This window comes from Sciurus vulgaris (assembly GCF_902686455.1).
Source record: "Sciurus vulgaris genome assembly, chromosome: 6".
In the NCBI taxonomy this organism is placed as follows: domain Eukaryota; kingdom Metazoa; phylum Chordata; class Mammalia; order Rodentia; family Sciuridae; genus Sciurus; species Sciurus vulgaris.
Window position 1 is genome coordinate 4394927 of NC_136466.1, and position 12042 is coordinate 4406968.

The 12042-nt window shown below is 52.1% G+C and overlaps 1 protein-coding gene across 1 annotated transcript; it reads left to right on the forward strand.

Annotated features, from left to right (window-relative positions):
• Window positions 1–536: 536 nt before the first annotated feature.
• LOC306663488 (olfactory receptor 2T2) lies at window positions 537–7865 on the forward strand (the record flags this gene model as incomplete). Its single annotated transcript, XM_079143807.1, has 3 exons — window positions 537–1140; window positions 6421–6512; window positions 6873–7865. The coding sequence occupies 3 exons, from the start codon at window positions 537–539 to the stop codon at window positions 7863–7865; spliced, it is 1689 nt and encodes a 562-aa protein (XP_078999933.1).
• Window positions 7866–12042: the final 4177 nt, after the last annotated feature.

The window sequence follows — 12042 nt, forward strand, 5'->3', positions numbered from 1 at the left end:
TGAAGTCCACGTGGTCATCTCCCTGCAGGCCGAACACCCACCCTGGATGTGTGGCTTTGACTGCAGTGTGAGGACCAGAGCCTGGTGCAGGGGAGGCTGGGGCCACTCTCTGCCTCGCCCTCGACTCCACCCTGTTCAACAGGATGGCTCCTCCCCAGGGTGGGACGGTGTTGAGAGAGAGATGAATGTCCTTACACAGAGGAGATGGACCTGCTGCGTCATGACCTCTGAGTTACAGGGCAAGGTCGCAGGCGGGCGTCCTGGTCCTGAGTGGGTGATGCTGATGGGAGTGACAGGGGAGATGGACCTGCTGCGTCATGACCTCTGACCATGACCTCATGACCAGGGCAAGGTCGCAGGTGGGCATTCTGGTCCTGAGTGGGCGATGCTGATAGGAGTGACACTGCTCAGGCTGCTCTTCTGAGCTTCCTGAGCTCAGAGCTGTGAGCCTTGGTTTGTCTAAAGCCCCATCGTGATGCCCTAACCAGCCAGGCATTTTCCAGCTCTGTCCCGCCTCCCGTGCAGCCTGCAGTGCCATGGAGTGGGGCAACGGCTCCCTGTACCCTGACTTCATCCTCCTGGGATTGTTCAGCAGCAGCCACACCCCCTGGCTTCTCTTTGCCCTCATCCTCCTGGTCTTCATGGCCTCCATAGCCAGCAATGCCACCATGAACCTGCTCATCCGCGTGGACCCGTGGCTCCACACCCCCATGTACTTCCTGCTCAGCCACTTCTCCCTCATGAACCTTCTGTACATCTCCACCATCGTGCCCAAGATGCTGCTGGACCAGGCCACGGGCCAGAGGGCCATCTCCTTTGCAGGATGCACTGCCCAGCACTTCCTCTACCTGACCTTGGCAGGGGCAGAGTTCTCCCTCCTAGGACTCATGTCCTATGACCATTACATGGCCATCTGCAACCCTCTGCGCTACCCGGTCCTGATGAGCCACAGGGTCTGCCTGCTGATCGTGGCGGCAGCCTGGCTGGGAGGGTCTGCTGATGGCTTCCTGCTCACCCCCGTCACCATGCAGTTCCCCTTCTGCGCCTCTCGGGAAATCAACCACTTTTTCTGCGAGGTCCCCGCCCTCCTGAAGCTCTCCTGCAGGGACACATCAGCGAAGCTGAACCAGACCACTCTTTGTTCTCTGCACCCCAGAGGGAGGCTGGGATGAGAGGAGCAGGCCTGTGATGACACCTGGAGAAACGACCCCAGCCTCTCACCTGGGAGAGGACACACCTGCTGGCCAGGGGGCAGGGCTTCCCCAAGGCCCGTGGTAGACCAGGTGGATTAATTGACAACCCAAGACTCCTCTTGGGGTGTGGGATCCATGGTTAATGAGAAGCCTCATCCCCACGCCGAAGCGTTTAAAGAGTCAGCAATTCACTATTGCCTTTGTAAGCCTGAGACTCACCTGCTTTGAGGTAGGACCTAAAATTTTCATGAAAAACAGAGAACGCATTTCCCAGATTCAGGAAGTCACCTCTGGGCATCTCCCTGTAACTATGAGAGGCCAGTTTGTCTGATGATGGCTGAGGGGTGATCTTCAGATGCAGAATGATGAACACATACATTGACTCTGGCAAGCAGACCATCAAAAGCGAGATGCTTTACAAGAAACCAGAAATAGGGAGCCTGGTAATGGTTTGCAAGGGTGTGAACAGATTTGCTGAAGAGAAAAGTGTTTGTAAGGGCTGGCTCATCTATGTTGGAAGCTTAGATTGTGGGTGTAGTTGTGAGCCAGTCGTGGTCTCTGTGTCCATCTCCATTCCTGCTGGTGTTGTGGAGTTGTGTCCTCCTCTGAACCTCTGTGTCCTCCTCTCAACCTCCATTTCCTTCTCTGTGGCATTAGTAGGGGGCTGGATGAACCACATATCAGATCCTTCTCTGGCATTATGGGTGGCTGGATGGGCCACACACCAGCTCCTTCTCTGTGGCATTATTGGTGGCTGGATGGACCACATGCCAGATCCTTCCGTTTCTCTTTCTGCCACTGCTCTGAGGCATGTCTCTGGGCATTGACTCTGTGGCCCCCTTCTGCCGTGGCAGCTGGCAGTTGAGTGTCAGACCCTTCACCAATGCTCCAGGAACCAGGGTGACTTTTTTCCTGATTCTTTGATAAAATTCATTTGAGGTAAATTGGTATTTGGCACTAAAACTCATAATCATCCTAATGAAATGATTCCTGGCACATTAGTCTTCAGTAAATACTACACACATTTAATTACAGTGCCAGGTTTTAACATAGGAAAGGTTCTTTATTCTTCCTTGTGCTTAATTTTCTACTTCACAAATCTCTAAGTTGAGTGTGGGGATAGAGATGAAGGCAGAGACCCTCTAGTAAACGCAGCAGGGCATCTGGGAACATGATGCTGAAGTCCAGGGATGCCGTGGAGGGAAGGAACCAGTCCGCACAGTGGAAAGCAAGAAGCCACGCAGCTTTAATCTCTGCTGGGGTGTGCTTGGAGCACTGTCCCCATGGGTCCTGATGGTAAGCACAGACAAAGGACCATGGGCACAGTGGGTATGGGTGGAGGAGTCTAGAGGTCACAGCCCAGGGAGGCTGTGAGAGTTTGTAGTGTTGACCACCATGATGATACCACAGGGTGCCGCTCTGCAGTAGCCATTTGCACGCTGCTGCTGCTGCTGCTGCTGGAACCGCCCACCTCTGCACCTGTTTCTAGGTATTTCGAGTGACAGCCTCCTGGCTTCACTGTCCAGTCCTCTGTGCCTGCAGCTCCCCACCTGCTCTGCAGTTGGGGGTGGCCTGGGCCTCCCTCCACCAGCAGCCGGCTGCCTGCTTCCATCCTGGTGCTAAGTGTACTCTCTGGTACCCAGCTCTCTCTCCTTTCTCTCAGGCTCGAGTCTTATTTCAGACCATTCCCACATCTGGGGGTCACATTTTCCCTAACTGGGCTGGCCCGGCCTTCTCTTAGTGTGTGGGAAATGCTCCACAGAGAACTTCTCCCTCACTAGCTCTTCACATGCTTGTGCTTGAAGGGCGTTTGGCCTCCCGCTGTGGGGAGGTCAGGTGCAGCCTTGTGCACACTGGAGCCGATGGGCGGTGCCTCCCTCCTCACTGCACCCCACTCCTGAGAGTCATCCAGTGCGGGACAGCTCCGTCTGTCCCCTCCTGCCTCTCGCCCTCCATCTCCGCACGTTCAAGTCCTGATCGTTTTATGAACTCTGTCCAGAGCAGCTGCACCCCAACAGGCTATCCTAGGTCCACCTCCCTCATCCGGAAGCAAGCCTGACTTTCAGAGCCAGAGGGCACTTTGATCAGGAGTTTGATGCCACCATTTACAGCAGGAAATCTGAGGACGTCCAGGCCACCTTCCCCGGGCATCCTCGGTTCCCAGCACAGCTGCATGGCTGCCCGGTGGCCTCATTTCTGTGCTGTGACATGTACTTACTGACAAAATGCATTTCACGTCTCCGGAAGGCCCCACGTAGGCTCACAGTGACCTGCCCTCTGAGGACCTCTGCAGGCCACTCTGTCCAGCCGGCTGCACCCGGGGCAGCGTCAGGGCTCCTGTTCTCTGTGGCCCACACCATGCTGGTCATGGTGACTTGAGCACAGGTGTGGGGCAGTGGGTGCACCTCTTCCCCCTGGGGGCGTCGCAGGAGCCCGGCTGGCTGGGGGCGCCCTCCTGGAGAGCAGCCTGGGGTCACACAGGGCACTGACTCTGGCCCTGCAGCTCTGGTGCTCCTGGACTCCTGGGAAGGTGTCAGAAGGGACAGGCCCAGGTGCCTGCCCCTGTGGCATGTCCTCTGCCCTCACTGGGGGTCTCTTCACACGCTGCTGTGAGGGGCAGGGACTGTGCCTGGTCCTGTGGCTTCTCCAGAGCAGCCCAGGGCCTGTTGTCCCAGACCCACAGCTTCTCCTGCAGAGACTGCCTCCCTCCTGGCAGGCTGACCACAAGGGACGCCAATCCTGTCACCAAGCCCAGCCGTTCCGTCCCTCTGCAGCCACAGGGGCAGACTCTAGGTCCAGAGCCCTGTTCACGTCCTCCACCTTCACCGTCCTGCCAGGTGTTCATGTGGTGACCCTGGGTGGGGCTGCCAGCAGTCCTGGGGGCAGTCTCCTAGGTGACGTTCCAACCAACTGAAAAAGGGTACTTTCTGCCTTGAAAGGCCTGAAGCTGAGACCTTGCAGATAAGAGGTCTCTCTTCATTTTATTTTACATTTTTAGAAAAACAGGTGGGCCAGGGAAATCAGAGAAAGCCTGAGGCCTTGAGAGGGGACCCGGGAGTGGAGGAGAGGGGGCCTGACAGGGTGGGATTCAGGGTCTGGGGTCCGAGAAGAAACCCAGTCCTGTGTGTGTTGAACAGCAGGGTCACTCCAGCATGAGAGGTGGGTGCTGGGACCCAGGTGAGCAGCAGAATCTCAGGAAGTAGCGTTCACAGCACAAGCCCTGGTTTAGCTGCTCTCAGAAAGTCACTCTCTAGGGCTGATGAAGGCTTGTAGGGTGGTACTACTTACAGATTGCTCCTTACACACTCACACACACCACACAAGCACAGCACCTACAGCACACACGTGCAGGTACTCCAAAACATAGACACACTCAGGCACGCACAGCACACATGCCAGCAAGAAGGAATTCTGCACACATGCCGTGACCACACTGCACACACCACACCCAAGAGCACACACACTGCACACGTGACCATGCACACACACAAACACACTCGCCACACAAGCACACCACAGCACACACTCACAGGCTGCTTACACAATGCTCCCAGTCACACCCGCAAGCAACCCAGGCTGGTACTGGGGACGGAGGGGTCTGAAGGGTCTTCCCTGTTCAGTGTCTGTGTTCTCGCCGTCCACGTCCCCCAAGGGAGGGCGCAGCAGCTGGCAGTTTTCCACTCCCAACAGGGAGACAGAGGCAGTGAGGGCGACTCTCTTTCTGCTTTCAAATGCCATGCGAGGCATTAGCTGATCTACCTGAAGCACAACTCTGGGGCCCCTGCTGTAACTCAAAAGCAATTTGTTGTTTTCCAAGGGAATCCAGTTAACTTCTTAGGCAATTTTCATTTTTCACATTGTTACTCACTTCAGTTCTTGAAAACGTGTTCGTCAGCTGCTGTTGTGGCACCAGCCGCTGATCCAAAGCAGCCACGATGCATCTGACTGAGGGACAGGGTGGAGGTATCTTCCTGCAGGAGTCTGCTCATCCCCTGCAGTGGTTCAGATGCCCCCAAGTCGAGTGTTGGTTACGACCTACCCATGTGCGTTCTCTGGTTGTGGTCTGGGCTGCGGATATCACAAGGAAGTCCTCCACATATTGTGGAGGGATGAGGGATCTGAACCTTGTCCAGCCTGCCAGGAGTCACCTCTCATCTCAGGGGTCCACTCTCCTCCCTGCTGGATGAGCTGTCACACGCTGAGCCTCAGCTCTGCCCAACGCTAAGCTGCTCTCACTCTCTCCCTGGAGCATCCTCACACATCTGCACTGTTTCTTCTACTAAGGTCCCATCTGGGGTGAACTCTAAGCAGAAAAGTTTCTCTATGTCTCTTTTATTCTGGCTCCAGGCCCAGGGGGTTATTTCTGCTTGAGGCTTCAGAGACTGTATTTCTGTTTTGCAGTCGAAGATCCAGGTGTACTTTATAGTACTGCTGGTCAACGCTCTTTGCAGAAATATGCTTCTCCAGAAATTCTGTCACAAAAATTGAGGCCCATTTTGTTCTAATGGTAAAATGGACAATTTATTTCTCCATATCCTTGAATATATCAAAGAGGGATGCATTTTCACAACACTAGAATAAAAAGCATCAGGACTCCTTTGATTAATTTGAAGGAGTTTCAATTCTGCTGTGTGTTTTTCACTCTGGATTTAGGTATTTCTTTCCCATCTGTGCTTATTTTAATTTATAAACATGAAGGATCAGGAGCACTGCAGAGAAATAAATGTAAGGCTAGAAGACCAGGTCGACCAGGGTTCCTAGAACAGCCTCTCCTTCTGAGGGGTGCTTGCTACCCCATCAGGGAGTCTGCCAAGGCTTGGCTGGACAACACCTGGAGAGCAGCTTAGGCCATCCCTGCCTGTTGTGGCCAGTACTGAGTCATAAAATTGCAGAGACTCCATGGTGTCAGCCAGAACAACTCCAGTCAATGACCCAGAGCCCAGCTTGCTAAGCAGAGTTCATGGTGGTCCTCACTCAGCTCTGGCCTGAGCTGTCCTGCAGAATGAGGGAGCCAAGTGCCTGCCATGGCCCATGCTAAGGCCTGAGCTCCCTTTGCAGCACAGGTCTGACCTCAGGACACTGGACCTGACCTCAAGTTAGGTGACCAGAATTACCCTGCTAACCTCTGATGTCCCAAAGGTTCACAGCGCTGTGTGGTAATAACAGCAGCCCCCAAACCAAATGTGTCCAGAAAGCTCAGCTCATGTTCATTTCACACCAATTGCAGGTTTCAGAGGGGTATCTGCACCTGGCCCTGACAGTGTGGTCATCTTAATGGCAGAGGGCAACTTAAATTCAGTGAACTCAGGTACACTGTTGGTGAGACAGTGTAGTGGTTAAGAGGCAAGTGGCTATCTCAGGAGGCTTCCAATCCAGAGTGTAAGATCATAAAATGAATATGGAAGACGATGGGAAGCAAAGGTAATGCAGACCCTGAAAGATCACGACATTTTCCCCTCGCTCCAGCCCAAGTGGCATAGCTTCTGATGACCTATCCCAAATGACAGAGCTGAATGAGAGGTCAGTGTATCTGTGCAGCCACGAGAGTCGTAGTGCTGAAGCTGGGCTTCAGATGGTTCTGAAGTCCGGCTTCTTCCCTGATCCCCCGCTGCTTTGGCACGCTACTGGTGCTGAGTAATTGTCGGACAACCGGTTAACCCCCAACTCTCCATCTCACAGCCCAGGAGCTGCCTCCACCTGGACATGGAGCCCACTCTCCACAACTCCACTGACTTCCTCCTCCTGGGCCTCATCACCCGCCCGGCTCTGCCAGGGCTCATCTTCACAGTGGTGTTTTCCATCTTCACAGTGGCCGTCACCGCCAACATGGTCATGGTTCTGCTCATCCACGTGGACTCCCGCCTCCACACACCCATGTACTTCTTGCTGAGCCAGCTCTCCATCATGGACACTGTCTACATCTGTGTCACTGTACCCAAGATGCTTCAAGACCTGCTGTCCAAGGAAAAGACCATTTCCTTTCTGGGGTGTGCACTTCAGATCTTCCTCTACCTGACCCTGATCGGAGGTGAGTTCTTCCTGCTGGGCCTCATGGCCTATGACCGGTATGTGGCTGTGTGCAATCCTCTGCGGTACCCGCTCCTCATGAACCGTAGGATTTGCTTGATCATGGTTCTTGGCTCCTGGGTTGGTGGCTCCTTGGATGGATTCATGCTGACACCCGTGACCATGAGTTTCCCCTACTGCGGGTCCCGAGAGATCAACCACTTTTTCTGTGAGATCCCAGCGGTGCTGAAGCTGTCCTGCATAGACACATCTCTCTATGAGACCCTGATGTACGCTTGCTGCGTGCTCATGCTGCTCATCCCCATTTCCATCATCTCTGTGTCCTACACGCGCATCCTCATCACCGTCTACCGCATGAACTCTGCGGAGGGCAGGCGCAAAGCCTTTGCTACCTGCTCTTCCCACATCATGGTGGTGAGCATGTTCTACGGAGCTGCCTTCTACACGAACGTGCTGCCCCATTCCTACCATACGCCAGAGAAAGACAAGGCTGTGTCTGTCTTCTACACCATCCTCACCCCCATGCTCAATCCCCTCATCTACAGCCTGAGGAACAAGGAGGTAGCCTCAGCTCTGAGGAAAGTGCTTGGGAGATGTGCTTCCTCCCAGAGAATAAGAGCAGGGGACCTGTCTAGGAAATACTAGGGGACCGAGGCATCCCTGCTCATGTGGCCAGTGACAGTGTCCTCCCAGGAGATATGTCAGTGTCATTCCGACAGTCTGAGTTTCTCAGCTGGCTGACCAGCCTGTGCAAGCATCCTGCAGGAGCACTCATACAGTTAGCAAGCACCTCAACACTGGCCAGCTAGCGAGCACCTCAGCACTGGCCAGCCTCCTGTGTGGGTCGAACAGCGGTGCTTTTTGGCTGGTGCCTCAGGTGGTGGCACTATGGCCCCGGTGAGCACCACTTCAGAATGCCCTGAGTAGATGTCACATGGGGTCTTGGGCTTTCCAGTCCCCGTTGCATAACAACCTTCCATGCCAGTTGGAAGGAGTTTTGCCTGTCTTTGATGATTTAGTTTCGAACATTCAACGTGGTGAAATAGGTTCTAATGCTAATGGTGTCTCAGTTTTATTTAGGAAGTTTTGTGAACATGGGATTGTGTTTGGTGTTCTGTGTTTTCATCACATTTTATGTCTTTATTTTCTTGCCTATGAAATTATATGGTCGATTCTTACCATGCCTATCTTCCTATAGTCTAGGGTATGCCTGGAAATTAATCATTGTTTGCTTGATTGATTAATAAACTGGTAATGGATAAATGTGGAATGAGCAAATCAAGACCTGCCCAGTTAATATGCTTCCTCTGGGCTAACTTGCTCTGTGTTCTCACACTCTGTCTCCGTTGGTGTGTTGGTAGACATTCATCTCTCCATTGGCGTGTTGGTAGACACACGTTTCTTATCCCGTTAGTTAGGGTCAGATGCGGCGTTTTGATAGGTGTCAACCTGAATCCAGCTTCAATTGAACAGGGGACGGGGAGCCTTCCATGACCTACTTACCCCACTTCCTTCTGTGTAAGGGCCTCAAACTTGAGAAACAAGATACTGGGGGCTCACCTGGTGCTCTCCTCTAGACCACAGGTTTAGAAAATGATTCTCAGTGGTGTGCAGTTGACAGACGAAGCCAAAGACAAGCCGTCCTTGGCTCTTTGAGCATCAGCTCTGAGGCAGAAGCAAGTGTCTCCCCCAGCACGCCCACTCAGGTGAGAAGCTTCCCTGCAGCACCCTGAGCACCAGCCTGGCTTTGTCTCCCAGGTTTCTAAGAATTTCACTTTATCCTGAAGTGAAACGAGTAATGAGCAGACAGGATGGAAGCATGGCCAGAGGGGTGCATTGCTCTGAGTGCAAAGCAGCCTGGGATTCTCTTAGGAAACATCAGCTCCAGCCTGCTGAAAGCGGTGTCCCTGTGCCCCACTGCCCGAGCCTTCCCCCTCCTGCTGCCTGCAGTACCTCTGGTACTCTTTCCCTCCACAAGGTCCCTGCACACTGCACTTCCCATCTCTCCTCCACTGGGACTCCACCTCGCTCCTGTGTCCATGGAGCCTGCACATTACCTGGGGCATGTGTTAGTATCTGCTAGGACATTTGCTCCTGCATTTCTGAGATTCATTTTCTTGCATGATTACAAGGGCATTTAACTTATACATTGGTTAATGTTTCAAAATATTCAAAATACTTGAAGAGCAACAAGTAAGAGAAGAGCATCTGGACAATCCCTGGAGAGACCCTGGCGTCGCTGGCTGAGTGTGGAGGGAGGGGTGCTCCACCGTGCCACTGAGGACTCTAGTCAGCAAACTCGGAGGCGGTTATGCCAAGCGTCACTCTGTGATGGCTGGTCAGCAGTGCCACTTCTGATGGATTTTCAGTCATGTCTCTTCTTTAATAAGATCTCTAAAGAACTGGAAAATCTGTCATGCAGGGTGCGTGGTGGGTGTCCACCCCTCAGACGCCAAGATGAGCTGCGATCCAAGGGGAGCAACAGGGGATGTTTTTGATCAGTTCACCAAATTCCCATATGAGGAAATGTGTGGTCACCAGATTTTCATCTCAAATAAAGACAATGCATTAACCTGGAAATGACAAATACAAAAACCCAGCTCTAATTTTAATATTGTCAATTGCATACTTGCAACAGGGCATGCACCGTTCCAGGTGAGGCAAAAAGATGAATGAAGCTCTGTCCCTGTATTTTGGAACATACTCTGTCGTATTACCTGATCCTCACAGACTTCTATGAAGTATTTAAAAAAATAATTAGCCCCACGGGAGATGGAGAAGCTGATGTTCAGACAACTGTCACCTCACTCGAGCGATAGGTCCACAGGGACTCGGGCCAGGCCTCTGACTTCTGATTTTCACTGTGTGTGCAAACCTGGATATCAACTGGCAAGTGACTGCCGAAGGAGGGAAGCAGGCTATACGAGATGCAGCTGCCAGCTTGGTAATCGTGGCAATGGCCTGGGACAAAGGTCCCCCTAGAACGATGTGCTGATAAATGCCACAATTAATTTTTCTAGATGCCAGGTGACCTGGTCTTCTTAGGGCCTGAGGACAGATCTGGAGGGTAAAAAGACCTCCCGGGAGGTTTTTCTGAATGTGCGAGATGTGGACACGAAACGACCTGAACTCAGCTTCAATGTACTGTTTTACGTAAGTAAATATTTATATTTATGCAATGTAAAATCATAGCCGTGGAAACCACAAAGTACCTGTATTCTATAGGATAGTGAGCACTACAGAAGGTTTTAGAAAAGGTGGCATTAGATGAGCTGACAATACACAATCATTCAGATGGTGAATTAGCACGGAGAGGAGAGAGAAGGCCTCTGCTGCTGGAGCAGGGGTGACTGCGTGTGGCCGCCACAGCTCGCGGCTGGCGGAATGCAGTGAGGCTCTGCTGAGGGCCTGGCCACGGCTGTGGTCCTGACTCTGGTCAGGGCTTCTCACGCCCTGGGCTGGGGCCATGGCAATGGCAGATGGCTACGTGGCATCCAGAGCCTGGTCTGAAACTGCAGATTGTTTCCCGTGAAAACCATGAGCTAAAACAGTAGGCAGGTTATTGATCATTTTTTCTGTTGAGATTGTGTTGAGGGCAGAACATTCTAAGTCTGACAGACAAGAAAGGTCACCACCAAACACCCCTCGCCTTTTTCGCCAACATCACGGAGACCACAGAAACGTTGCAGTTGTTTCTGACTGGCGGTTGCAAAACCAGCTAAGAGAAGCAAGGTGAAAAATTCACAAACAGCTCTGTGTCAGCCTGACCAGCCACAGGCTTTCTCTGGTTCTTTTGATCAGCCCTTCAGGCTCATTCGACTTTATTCAATTTTACTTATCACATAACGAAAACAGGCTCTTCATTTTGTTCTGTGATGCACCCCAAACACCTAGACATTTCCTGACATAGACTATATTGTCAGTAAATATCAGGGTAATAAAAAGTAGAAGCCATTGCATTTGGAAGGCATGGCACTCTGACATACAAGTCTCAAAGTTAATGAAATTTTTTTTTTTTTTTTACTTTTCCCAGGTCATCTCAGGTTTGAAGGACTGCAAGGAAACTCAAGGTCAATTAAATTAGGCGAGATTTACAAGCTCACATAGAATTGTGTGTTGAGATAAAAGCAAAAGAACTGTAGTTAAGTGCTTTCCCACTTCACTAGTTCTTAAGAGACTTCTAGTAAGTGTCCAATATTGACTCAGGTAAAGAAGCACCACTGGCTTCGGCCAGATTCCTCACAGGTGTTGCTTCTCTGGAGCAGACCAGTGGCAGGGGCTGTAGGGGACATGGTTCCAGTGTGGGGGCCGGAGGGTACCGAGAGCTGCTGCTGTTTGCTGACAGGCTGCTTCAAGCGGCTCTGGTTATGGGGGAAAACCGCAGCCTTGGGGCTGCTTCAAGCAGCTCCGGTTATGGAAAGTCACTTCTTGTGCTTTCAGCCTGACCAGCAGGACAGAAGACACATACTCTTTAGAAGTTCATGAAGCAGCTTCCCCTTTATTCAAATAACACCCTCAATATATAAGCAGTCTCATGCATAAGCAATTGTAACCAGATATGTCCATCCAGTCCTATTAAAGGTCAAGCAGTCACTCGCTCAAGCATACATGTAAAGTATATCTGTCCATGTGCTAGGCAGCTGAACTGATTATAATACAGGCAATTGTAAATGTGTTCTGCCTTTCTCCATGCATATTCAGAATGCCGTTTGCTCTCTGCCATTCGCCATCTTTGGATGCACGTGGCGTAACCCTGGGCCCTGGGTTCCGCCTGCCACAACTCCCCCTTTCTGTTTATAAAAGGGACCATGCCTGTCTTAGG